Source organism: Nymphaea colorata, chromosome 1, assembly GCF_008831285.2.
Source record: "Nymphaea colorata isolate Beijing-Zhang1983 chromosome 1, ASM883128v2, whole genome shotgun sequence".
Classification (NCBI taxonomy): domain Eukaryota; kingdom Viridiplantae; phylum Streptophyta; class Magnoliopsida; order Nymphaeales; family Nymphaeaceae; genus Nymphaea; species Nymphaea colorata.
In genome coordinates this window covers 29186481-29198897 of record NC_045138.2, presented here as the reverse complement: position 1 = coordinate 29198897, position 12417 = coordinate 29186481, and the positions used below count along the sequence as shown (strand labels likewise).

At 38.8% G+C, this 12417-nt stretch overlaps 3 protein-coding genes across 6 annotated transcripts in view; 2 read left to right on the top strand and 1 right to left on the bottom strand.

The window, feature by feature from the left end:
* The first annotated feature begins 274 nt into the window (after positions 1-274).
* The window catches only part of LOC116246258 (probable glycosyltransferase At3g07620), a 56154-nt gene continuing 44011 nt past the window's right edge, over positions 275-12417 (top strand). Inside the window, exons 1-6 of one of the 2 annotated variants that reach the window (XM_031626095.2) lie at positions 275-419; positions 629-861; positions 1020-1703; positions 1787-1917; positions 2594-2942; positions 3051-3927. In XM_031626095.2, the coding sequence (XP_031481955.1) occupies positions 1083-1703; positions 1787-1917; positions 2594-2942; positions 3051-3728 (1779 nt within the window). In that variant the 5' untranslated portion in view covers positions 275-419; positions 629-861; positions 1020-1082 and the 3' untranslated portion in view covers positions 3729-3927. Of the gene's footprint in view, positions 420-628; positions 862-1001; positions 1704-1786; positions 1918-2593; positions 2943-3050; positions 3928-12417 lie in introns of those variants that run through there. The other variant, XM_050077128.1, reaches the window with a different exon arrangement.
* LOC116246264 (probable glycosyltransferase At3g07620) overlaps positions 5221-12417 on the top strand; it is a 30450-nt gene continuing 23253 nt past the window's right edge. Inside the window, exon 1 of the mRNA XM_050077118.1 lies at positions 5221-6224. Coding sequence (XP_049933075.1) covers positions 5589-6224 — 636 coding nt within the window. The 5' untranslated portion in view covers positions 5221-5588. The remainder of the gene's footprint in view (positions 6225-12417) is intronic.
* LOC116245902 (1,4-alpha-glucan-branching enzyme 2, chloroplastic/amyloplastic-like) lies at positions 6470-11294 on the bottom strand. 3 transcript variants are annotated; one of them, XM_031617509.2, is made up of 6 exons: positions 10859-11294; positions 10566-10782; positions 9942-10087; positions 8387-9275; positions 7828-7934; positions 6470-7233 (listed from the first exon to the last, which is right to left on the bottom strand). In XM_031617509.2, exons 4-6 carry the CDS (start codon positions 8504-8506, stop codon positions 6915-6917), a joined length of 546 nt encoding a protein of 181 aa, XP_031473369.1. In that variant the 5' UTR covers positions 8507-9275; positions 9942-10087; positions 10566-10782; positions 10859-11294; the 3' UTR covers positions 6470-6914. The 3 variants fall into 3 exon arrangements, with proteins under 3 accessions (XP_031473369.1, XP_031473370.1, XP_031473371.1); XM_031617510.2 differs by having other exon boundaries at positions 8387-8515; XM_031617511.2 differs by having other exon boundaries at positions 8387-10087; positions 10566-10694.

Sequence of the window (12417 nt, the reverse complement as noted above, 5' to 3'; positions counted from 1 at the left end):
CTTGATTATTTTTGTATTAAAATGTTTTAACATACGTAAATACATTGTTTATTAATATTCCATTTAAAAAGGACTGCTCCACCAGTTTCCTTGCGCCTTCACTTGTGGTCATTTATCTCATGACCACTAAGGCCATCCTCTTGCTATTGGAGACTTTGGAGTCCCATCAGCAGTTATTTCCTTTATTCCAGCTGGTCAATAAACCGAAAGCGACGCTTTAATAGATGAAAAAGTTAGTTTCCTCACACGTTGATAGATGGTATTGGAGTAACTTTTTGCACCAAATAACAATCAAGGGAAAAAGTAAGATGGAGCGAGTTTTACCGGACGCCTGATCAAATGGAGTGATTACTAGGCATTGATCCCAGGGAGTGACCTTGAAGGTTGATATGAATTGAGAACTATATCCATTCGAAAAGGTTTGATACTTCTGCTTGTGTCAAAGTTAGTTTTTTCATATACTCTCTGTGGAGGTTTCGTAAGTTGATAATTTCTGCGTTCAATTTTAGCTTTGAGTTGTGGAACAAAGAGACGGCCACTAGTGTGGGCAAACAGTAGTACTTAAACTGAAAATTTGGTGTTCAAAAAGTTAACACGATCCTTTCCCAATGTTCTTTATGAGAACCAGTTGTAGGGGTCTGAACTCTGAAGCAAGCAAGTCGACACATTCTTGGTGAGCATACTTGGGGTTCGAGAATATCTAAAGGAAGCAGCTTTGGTCGCTCTTCACTCTGCATCTGTAGCGGATATCGTCCACAATTTTCCTGAAATGAGTATCTTTAAATCCTCATTTTCAGTGTCTTTGCTCTTTGTAGTGGTTGGAGTGATTCAGTTTGCATTGCAGCCCTGATTTCTTTTTAGGTTTGTTCTTCGCGTTCTCTTTCTAGTTGTCTCACGCTTTACTGTTTTAGGAAGTGGGTATCTGTGCATTTTGTTCTTTTTGGTTTTTTGTGATCATGATTGCTTTTTGCAGTATTATAGGAAGATTTCTTATGGGGTATCGTTTTCCCCTCTTCTAGGAAAGGTTTTGGGGTTGTTTGCTGCGTGGAGGTTGCTGTACAGATGACAAGGAAGCACCCATAATGGAACACGGAAAGCTAACTTTGGTGATTGTTATCTTGGGAACACTTCTGCTAGTGTTCCAATCTTGCAGTATTTCTTATTTGAGTACTTTCTGCTCTTTGTTTCCTGACAGCAAAGCCCATGTACCTATAACCCTGGACATTGGTACTCCCAGTAGTGAATATTCTGCTCCTGAAGTAACGGATTTTGGCGAGATTAACGACCTCAGTGATTCTGATAACTCGAATCGTACATTTATTTCTAACGATGAAGTGGAGGAAACTGAAGTTGTGAGTATGGATGGAGGTATCCAAGAGGAACAGAGAGACGAAGGAAAGGATGTAGATGGAAAAGGGGCAGCCACTCTTCCGGCTGCTGAATCATCTCCAGTCGTTTCTTTTAAAAGTGACGAAGTCGTGGGAAAATCGAATGGAACTTTGCTAGTGAACCCAGTTGTTCCCATTTTGTCATCATCCATGGGGGTGAGAAAGGTAGAGTTAGGCTCCGAACCGAACACTTCCTATGCCTTACATGGTGGTTTGGTGATTACCAATGAGCCGAGACAAAAGCATTGGATGAGGAATAAGATTGCTGAGAGCGTTTACAGGGTTGATTGGAATGGCATTCCTTCTGGTTCTATGGTATGGATCAACAGCATAATCCACGTCCATGCGTGATGCTGTCGTGATGAATCTATTCCTCATACTTGGTTTTCCCTATGCAGAGACCTCGGTGGCCATCGCCACGGGACAAGGAGCTATTATCTGCAAGGAAAGAAATTCAAAATGCACCTATGATAAGAAACGATCGCGATCTTTACGCGCCAGTATTTCGTAATGTCTCCATGTTCAAGAGGTACATGACTAACATCTTCGTCTGCAACTGGCGTTGGTTATTCAGAATTCCCGATTGTTTTTCACATCATGAATTCTTGGTAATGAATAGCCATCAGAATGTAATATTCACGACACTGAAATATCTGAAGTTTCATGCCTTAGGATCATTTGTTATGGCTAAAGCGGTTCTGGTTTTTCGATCTTTGCCTGATGAAATTATATACGGTTAAACTTGCAGAGCGCTAGATTAACTGAATGTTTAGTTGTATCTCATTGACATTTCGAAACCATGACCGCATCTAATGAGCGTCTAGAAAAATCTTAGACAATCTATGCAGTGTTTTCCACCAATGTTTCTCATGTATGCAAAGAGTAGACGATAACTATGTGATTTTTTTTGTCTAATATAAGTTAACTACTGCAGTATGGTACATTAATTCGAAACCGCAGTTGTGTGCTGTTAGAATTTCAAATATCACGCACCATGGTACCTATTGTGATTTAGAAAAAATTTCCGCTGCAAATGCTGTTGAACTAAACATGCAATTTTCTTCTTTGAAGTTCCTCCTATCTATAGCTGATACTCGAAGCCTCGAAGGGTATGCTGTGAAACTATGGTTATTTTCCCTAAAGAAATTTAGTTGCATCTAGACTTTTTCATGTGGATGATAAGGGCTTTGTTGTCCTTGTTTCAGGAGCTACGAACTAATGGAGCAAATGTTCAAGGTTTATATCTATAAGGAAGGAAGCAAACCCATTTTCCACAAACCCTTTTTCAGGGGCATTTATGCTTCTGAGGGATGGTTTATGAAACAGATGGAAGGGAACAGAAGATTTGTTGTCAAGGACCCAAGAAAAGCTCACATGTTTTACTTGCCCTACAGTTCCTCCATGATGCGGGAGTTACTGTATGTACCTAATTCACATAGGGTAAGTCCTTTAGCTGTATTCTTAAAAGACTACGTTGACATGCTGGCTAGAAAATATCGTTTCTGGAATAGAACTGGAGGTGCTGATCACTTTATTGTTGCCTGCCATGACTGGGTATGTACTTTGTTCCCTATCGCTCAGTTGAACATAGCCTTGTTATTTCTCTTGACCTCCTGAGGCAATTCTCCTTGAAATATCATTCTGATTCATCTAGATTCTCAGGGACCATTTGAAACAAAGTTGCACCGTGAACTTCGAAAGAATGCAATCAAAGCTATATGCAATGCAGATGTCTCACAAGGCTTCTTCAAGTTGGGTAAAGATGTTTCTCTTCCACAGACGAACATTCGTTCTGGACGAAATCCTCTGAGGGATGTTGGAGGTAAGCCTACATCTCAAAGGTCAACCCTCGCCTTCTTTGCTGGACGAATGCATGGTTATCTTAGACCCATTTTGCTTAATCACTGGGAGAAGAAAGATACTGGCATGAAAATCTATGGAGCAATGCCCCGTGGAGTCGCAAGCAAACTTTCCTACATAGAACACATGAAATCTAGCAAGTACTGCATCTGTCCTAGAGGTTACGAGGTCAACAGTCCGCGGATCATTGAGGCAATATACTATGAGTGTGTTCCTGTAATTATATCAGACAATTTCGTTCCACCTTTCTTTGAAGTCCTAAATTGGGATGCTTTTTCAGTCATTATGCCTGAGAAGGACATTCCCAAGTTGAAGGAAATATTGTTGTCAATCCCAGAGAAGAAGTATCTTATGCTGCAGACGGGGGTGAAAAGAGTTCAAAAACACTTCCTGTGGCATCTAAAGCCTGTCAAGTACGACATATTTCATATGATTCTTCATTCAATTTGGTTTAACCGATTATATCAGATAAAAGGGTAGAAGTTTCAGAGCTTTGACATTGGAAGATGGGAGCCTCAAAAGGACCTGCGTTATGCTTGCATGCTAAGAAGTCAGTCAGCAAAGACCGTGCCATGTTCAGTCTCATTGAATCTATTTGCATCGCTTCCTTTTTCTAGATTGTATATATCTTGTTGTTTTCCTGTATATTTCAGAGAGTAAACTTCATGCTTTATTTGCACGATGAATGAGATCGGCCGAACTTGAATAACAAAAAAGGAGATTGAAAATAAAAACATCGAGAGCCAAAGGGGTCGGTGAAGTGCTAGACTGGGCACCACTTCTTGCGCAAACTGAAGCCGAGTGTATGTCTGGAGATCGGGGAAATTTCGAATGGTTTTATTTCTTCTGTTTTCGGGAAGATTTCGAGGGATGTTTCCTATTAGAAACGAAAAGATGACAAAATCAAACTTTACCTAACTCGAGGCATTGAATCTTTGGCTTCATTCTCTGAGCAAGAAGCGGGCCGTAAATTTACTACTTTGAGTCATAAATTCCCTAATTAACTAGTCTTCCTATTTTAGTAAATAAATACATGTAACTGTGTTGGAGTGCAGGCTACATATATAAAATGATAGAACAATCACTTCATTGATGAACACATATTTAGGTTTAGCATATCTGGCCGCCTGAGGGATGCACAGACAATTCGTGAGTGTTATTTTTTTGGACTGCAAATAACGGTATGCATAATATTAACACTCAAGTATTCGTGAGTGTTATTTTTTTGTACTGCAAATAACGGTATGCATAACATTAACACTCAAGTATTTGTGAGTTACTTTTTTGGACTGCAAATAACGGTATGCATAACATTAACACTCAAGTATTCGTGAGTAACGTGTTACTTTTTTGGAGTGCAAATAACAGTATGCACAACACTAACACTCAAGTTGAAAGGTATGCACAACACTAACACTCAAATTGAAAGGTATATCGTAAAAGTGATAACTTTGGTCTTTGGCATACCACCATATAGATGGCGACTTTAGAACACAAACTAGTTGAATTCTAATTGTCGGTGACTAGGATGGATCTGAATATGCTGGACAGATGATAGTCAAATTTGAGTAAGATTATTTTATCCGACGGTTGACGCAAATCCAAATAAGATTAGTTGCATTTGGTAAAGAAAATAGGATTGAGTGACCAGATTGATTCAGATTCAGTGTGCCATTTTCCATCGGAGTTAGAAATCACGTACTGCAAACATTGACCCTGAAATCCAATAGTAATCCGAAACTAATATATGTAAATGTCGGATCTTAGTTAGTCGGACTAGGCTAGTTTCCAATCTTAACAATTTACTTCCTGCACAGACTTGTCGACAGGTGCATGCTCTCAAAGAACCGGCACCTGAACGTTATAATTGACAAGTTGGGCGGCTTTCCGAAAGTTATGAACAATTAGGTGCTTTATGTGTAAATGAAGGACACGAGAGGCGCCGGAACAATGTACTCGAAACCCCCGCACTTCCCGTCTGTAAGATTACAACCAAACTACAACATGATCTAGTGGAAAGAAGAAGACGAGGGTTTTGGGGAGCCACAGGTACTTTTTCATGAGAAAAAAGACGAAATTTCTGGAAAAAAGGAGCCAACCTGCTGTCTAGATTTTTCTTGTGTCTGTTTTACAGCATAAATCATCTTCTTTTTGGTCTGATGTAAACATCTTGCTATGATTCTTTTCTTGCTGGATTCGTTGTGGGTATTTCGATTTTTCGTGCAATGCATAAACTTTGGACTACTTAACACTCGTTGTTGTCAACTACTTGGCGTTGTTGACAAGCTTTCGTTTCGTTTTCGAAGCAATGGAGAGCCAATAATTTGAGGGTATATAAAGATGGGGATCTCAAATTGGATAAGAAAGAAAGTTCGGATCAGACGAAAGACCAGTGTAGTGTTTGGTGTCATGGTGTTTCTCGTTCTAGAGCTTCAGTTCTATACGTTTCCCTACTTGAGCGAGCTTTCATCTTCTTTGTCGATTACCAACAATCCTCTGCCTAAAAAGATGGGCACAAAATTTGACAGCATGGGTTTTCTAGAAGTTTCCCCACCCGATAATTTTACAAAACTTGCTGAAGCCGTTGGCGACGTCGGTCTCTTCGAATCTAGCAGCAGATTATTTTCTTTGGGTGATCAGGGTGAAGTCTCTAATATTCTGAGTGTGAAGAGAGATTTTGAGATGCCAGATAATGCAAAAGAAATGCTTAGAGGAAGACATAAAAAGGCAGCATTACCACTTGCTACCCACGTGAATGCGAAAATGGTAGGAACACCAACTGAGAACCCTTTAATGGTGCCAAGGAAAATGCCTACATTGGGAGCAGAAGCAACTGCTTTGGCCGCTAAAAGAAAACGTTCATATCCTTCACAGAGAACGTCAGTGAGTTCGACTGGTAATTTCGCAGGAATAAGCCGTTTCCTTACAGGGAAGGATCAAACCGGGAAGAAACGTAGTGGCAATTCGAATACTAAGGTATGTGATGTTGGATGTTCTTATCTTGATTACTAACATGATTGGCCCTAGGTAGGTTTTTGTGATTTTGCTCCATATAATGCAGAAGCCATTAAGAATTTCACCCTTGGAAGAGGAGCTTTTGTCTGCAAAAAGAGAAATTTATCGTGCTCCTCATCTGGAGAGTGTCCGTGAATTGTACGCACCTCTCTTTCGGAACGTTTCCATGTTTAAGAGGTGAATATACTCGATATCTTGTAAGACCCATTTAGTTGCACTCTCTTTATTACAATTACCAATAATGGATGAAGAAATGGCAACTACCTCTTAGTGCAGTCATGGATTTCTTTGGCTTAAGATAGTTCTGAAGTGAAAGTTGTCTTCTAAAGCTTCTGCATTTTGCAGTTGGTAAAATAACAAAACATACAACACTTCTTACAGTTTGTTTGTGTTTTTCACTGTGTTTTTATGAAGCTATTGTTGAGGAAACATCTTAGTTTGGGAGTTTTATATGACGTAAGTTTGAAAATTTTTAAATTTTGTTGGAGTAATGGTTAAATTTAACCCTAATAATTATTTAGTCTAATAAAAACGAGCAGCCTACGCTTGTGGTGATGCAGGATAATGTTCTGGTTTTCCTCATATATATACATATATATATATATATATATCCTACCTCAACACAAGCCTAGGCTGCTCGTTTTTATTAGACTAAATAATTATTAGGGTTAAGTTTAACCCTTTACATAAAAGACTCCAACAAAATTTAAAAATTTTCAAACTTACGTCATATAAAACTCCCAAACTAGGATGTTTCCTCAACAATAGCTTCACAAAAACACAGTGAAAAACAAAAACACAAACAAATACAGCCAAAGACACCTTGTCCATCAACCAAAATGCAATAGTAGTCTTGTCACCACCAAGTGCTTGATCGTGACTCTCTGCATCCGCAACACATTTCTCCAGCCATCTTCGATTTGAAAGTGTGTGAACAATGTCACCCATTAACCACTCCTCATCCTTTTTCCTGTACCAGGAAATGGTAGCATGAAATGTCAAGTTTCCACATCAACCACACAAAAGTTTAAATGAAAAGAACAAATAAATGATGAAAATAAGAAACAAGTCTCCCGGCACTAGAACTACAAAGTTGGAGCCTATTCATCAATAGAAGTAAAAAGGAAATAAATAGTTTCTCTGCAGATTAAAAGATACATAAGAGCTGGTAGCATTACATTGATGAGAGAAGTAATTCCGTGTGCCCATTACATAATTGAACTTTATTTCACACGATCTAACCAGTGAATATAGGTTACTACCCCAGCAGTTGACTTTATTAACAACTAAGGCATCAATTCTTCGGGTTCCAACTTCCAAACTACCAATCTTTACCCATTTGTTTCACCTTGAGGTACAGAAACCGCAAGAAAGGCATCGAAATTGAATTGAAGATTCTCTATACCTAGAAAAATCCAAATGTCTAACAGTTTGCATCAAGAGGCTATTGCCAACTTGAAGTTGATCAATACAATTAGTTTGTATGTAATTTATTTGTCCATATATTCCTTAGTTTTGCCAATAAATATGAAAGATATACCAAAATCAAAGCAACAACACTTACTTTAAGAGGAGCTCAATCCATTTATCTGCAATAGCCATGTGAAGGCGATAGTCGAACCCAACCCCTCCATCCTTCACAGGAATGCAAAATGTTGGCATCCCACTAACCTGCAAATTGAGACAAAAAGAAAATATGTAAGCAAATACAAGCTTTGAGATATGATAAATAAAGTCTTCTACATATCTATTTTGAAAAAAAAAAAAGGAAAGAACCATATCCATGACAGAAGCCTTAGCATAGAAAAAAGTAGACGAAATGGATTACTAAGCAGTAATATTAACTTATTTTTTCCCCTCCCTGTTACTGCTATAAAGGCTAGCACAACAATTGCGTCTGATGACTTGTTCATAGATTCACAATATACATCAAGTACATCCACTTTTTGATGCATTGCAATTCCTAGAGAGACCTGTATAATGCTATAATCCCATAACAAATTAATGAAGATGCATGACAAAGTGGGTATAGCACCAAGCTAGTCTAAACATATTCACATGCTAACTAGCTAATCAATACGGAAAGGAAAAGACATAGTAACATTGGAAAGTACTGCCCTTACATCTTCACCAACAGTAACTGCTTCAGGAAAGAGACCATGTATAAGGTCATTAGCAAGCATCAAATAAACCACAGCATCTACATTAGTTGCAAATCCAAAGTACTCACTATAATTTCCCATAAATGCCACCTGATAAAAAATTCAACATGCTCATAATTAGAAGCAGAATATAGAGACTACAAATAATGCTACCAATGAGGTCAAACCAAAATAAATGCTGATACAGGAACAGATACGGCAACTTTAGAAAATGTTGGCATGGGAGTACAGCAGGGTGTGTATATTTATATATGCAAAATAATTCAAAAAGTTAAAAATGAAAACAACATTTAAATAAACAAAATATATAAAGAAAAATAACTCACAAAAACAGAATGTAAACTGTGTTACAAACAAGGAAGATCAAGTAAAATAAGAGGTTTGGATCAGTTTCGATCCAAAAAGTATGTAGGTGTGTCTAAATACCAGTTTTGTCGTGTCGGTATGGGACCTACTGAAGTACTCATCTGACTTAGACTAACAATGAGCCAACCAAACTGGTAAATAGCAAGAAACGGTTGAATTTCCAATGCCCACCTGCAATCTTTCTTAGCCAAAAAAGAAAAGGCAAGAGAGGCAGAGAGAAGTGAAATATAAGAGGACATAATTAGGCTTGTAAATAGGCCAGATTTGGTTTAAAGTTTTGTTGCTTTTCTATTTGCCAAGTCTTGATTCATCCCAACCTCTGACATATATTCTGTCCCATGTCCAGCCCATTTGCAATCCTAGCTATAATGGAGAGACCACCATATTGATTAATTAGCCAAATTTCTCATATCCACGAGAAAATGCATCCAAACCCCCCTCATTTTGATCAATAAGATGCCTCATTCTCCTATAATGTGAATACCTGCAAGCATAATGCAACTAAGCATGACAAAAGAAAATAAAAATTTATGAAAGAAACACAGATGACAAACCGTTCATTTTCTCAATACCAAGAAAAAGTAATAGGAGATGTAGTTCTCCCAACATGCTAGTAACAGTGGATAATCCTCACCTTGAAAGAGCTATGAAAATCAGAATCATGATTCTCCTGAAGAACAGTGTATGTATAGAATTTGCCTAATTATTTCAAGCAATTTGCATATTTTACATAAAAAACAAGCAGCCAGATGAGAATATAAATGCAAATACCAGTGAACACGAGAATAAAGAAACAAGTATGAAGTATGTCTTCATGACATAACCATTATATGCTGGAGCAGTGTGATGGTCGTGGGCAAGAAGGATACAAATGTACTACTGCACTGCAAGGTTGGGGTTCTTAGAGAAAAATGAACAAGGGGCTCGGATCCTGGACACATATCAATTAGGCCCGTTAATCACCATATAAACTTTTATACAGGGACGGTGACCCTCACTATGATGGGATTAGTGAAGGCTTTCCCTCAGAGTTAAGAGGGCTTACCTTAATTGGGTTAGGGTAGACATGCATCTGCTTACTATCCAAAATCAGAACAGAAAGTTAATGCACACAGCTTCGATTTCAAGATTATAAGGTAAAGAATATTACCTATAATCAAGATGCGTTCGGTGAGCTTTTAAAAGTGGATCTATTTCATAGATCATCTGGCCGTTACTACAAGGAGGTATAGACCTGCGTTCAGTTTTCCAAGCAGCATCGTTCTTTGTTGATTGCTCCATATTTTCCTCAATTACCTATAAAAGAGAGGAAAAAACATGGTCAAGATGCTCCCAAAAATAAGTCTAGGTCTACAAATAACAAGCTCTAATGGGTTAACCAGGTACATGTAGAGCTTTTAATCACTGAAGTGACATAGAACCACTAATGATATCTCACAAAAAGTATGGACTTAAGGGTAGTGGTAAGTCAAATGCATGAGAAGTGTTTCCCTTTAGAGTAATTATGCCAAAATAAAATCAACAGGAGAGCAACGAAGCACAGCCAAATATCCCCACAATTTCAATATATCCAGAACTACATCTTCTAAAAAACGCGCCTCCAGGAGAACAAAGAAAAGAAAAAAGTAACAGCTGTAATTTACTTAACCATTTTGAAGTGCAAAAAATACTGGCTTTTTGGTATAAATAATCGCAAAATTAGTTTGAATTTGTATATCTATGAATCATAGAAAAGATACCAAACAGCATATGAAGATCCATTGCTCCAACAGACCTGAACTTTCTCCGTTTGAACTTGGGGGACATCATCACTATCAACTTGGGGTACATCATCAGTATCAACTTGGGGGACATCCTCATTATCAACTTGGGGGCTCTCCTCAGTAGATGTTGAAATGTCACTCTGCATTCCGGAACAAGAACATTATCTGAAGTTTTCATGGTTGAAGTCCTCCTGGAAGATAACCTCCTTATAGAAGAAACCTGATGGGCTGTTACAATGGAAAGCATTTAACTGCACAACGTTTGAAACTTTGAACAACTACTTAAAAGAGGAAAGAAACTCACGCGCAGGGCGCTTCTGAAAGCAAAGATAACGAAGAGAAGGCGTCCTCCTCTCGCCGCCCGGTCTCGACGCGAAGCCCTCGCCCACACCGAGAGGCACGCGCATGCCTGCAATTGTCCACGCCATCGCCGACCCCAGCAGATAAAACAAGAAAGCAAGATAAATGAACCAGAAACAAAATCGAAGAAACTCTTCCGGGAGGGGAAGCCGTAAAGCGGGAGGGAATGAGAAGTTGGCGACGGCGTGGACAATTCCAGGCATGCGCGTGAACCAGGGAAGCTCCATTGGGGAAGGGGGAAGGCGGATGGGGGAGGAGAGGGGGGGAGAAGGAGAGGGCAGAGAGGGAGAGGGAGAGGGGCTGAGGAAGAAAAGGTAAAGGTAAAAGGGAGAGGGGAGAGCTTTTCATCCGCCCATAGAAAAATTCTATAAGAAACTGCAATTGGTTAATTTTCCCAAGTATCCATATATATCTCAAAGTGGCAGGCAGACCGCCCACCCTTTTATCATGTTGTGCTCACCAACCATTAATGCATATTAAATATTATTGACATGGGTAGGTGAGATATCGGTTCTAAAAAAGTAGGATTCGAAGATAATGTTTATTTCAGATCATACGAATGACTACATTACTTTTAAGACCCACATGCTTTACATTGGAAGGAAAAGTACATGTTACGTGTATGCTTTGAAAGGTAGATCACATTTTTAACTTGTATGCTCTCTCCAAGTTCTTTTCACAGTAAAACTTTTTATCCTATTAAATCTCAGTTGAGTCATAGCTCGGAGCCTACCATTGTCAAAGTAGATGTTTTAAATGAAAGAAGGCTTTTGTTAGTCTGCAATCTGTGAGTTTTGATTTGATTTGTATATGAAAGAATTTGGCAGACGGAGGCCTTGTTATCAGCTGTTTATTATCAGTTGATTGTTGCTTTTCTTTCTGCCTTCTGGTTGGGATGAAAATGCGCTTTCTTTAGGCTTTACGTTTTAAAAAAAAATCTCGATCGGAAGGAGTGGTGATGGTGGGGCAGGTGATTTCCTTTAATGGGAAGGGAAGGTCTGAAAATTTTACAATAACTGTACTAGCTATTAATAAAGCGTGAATGGAGGACTCTTTGGCAATTAGCTATTAATTCATCTGTCGCTCGCAACAGGCTTTAAACTTCTGGCTAATATTGCCGAATTAAAACATTGCCGAATTCTGAAATGAATGAGCATACCATAGTTTATATTGGTACATTTAAAGATGAAAGAACAAAAAAGCCGAACAACACATTTGAGGGCAATTAATTCATTCTGAAGCAAACAAATTGAGCTTGTTGAAGCAGCGAAAGTAAAACCTTGCCGGTGCGTGCAAGTGACATCCGTAATCTGTGAGGGTGAGTGCCCCAAAATCACAAACACATTCTCTCGTGTTTGTTTGATTGGTGTGCCACGGACGTGCCTAGGTAGGTAGGCAAAGCGCTTTTATCTGAATTTGGATCTAAATCTAGATCTGAATCCATAAACATTGGCCCATCACAACGGCGGGGAAGCAATGATTCGGATCTGGACTTTCATTTAT

Excerpts from the sequence above, each read along its gene's own strand:
- LOC116245902 (XM_031617509.2), bottom strand. The coding sequence starts at position 8,506 with ATGGGAAATTATAGTGAGTACTTTGGATTTGCAACTAATGTAGATGCT. Across the intron at positions 7,935-8,386 it reads CAGTTACTGTTGGTGAAGAT|GTTAGTGGGATGCCAACATT; the intron begins GTAAGGGCAGTA and ends CTCAATTTGCAG. Across the intron at positions 7,234-7,827 it reads TGGATTGAGCTCCTCTTAAA|GAAAAAGGATGAGGAGTGGT; the intron begins GTAAGTGTTGTT and ends TTCCTGGTACAG.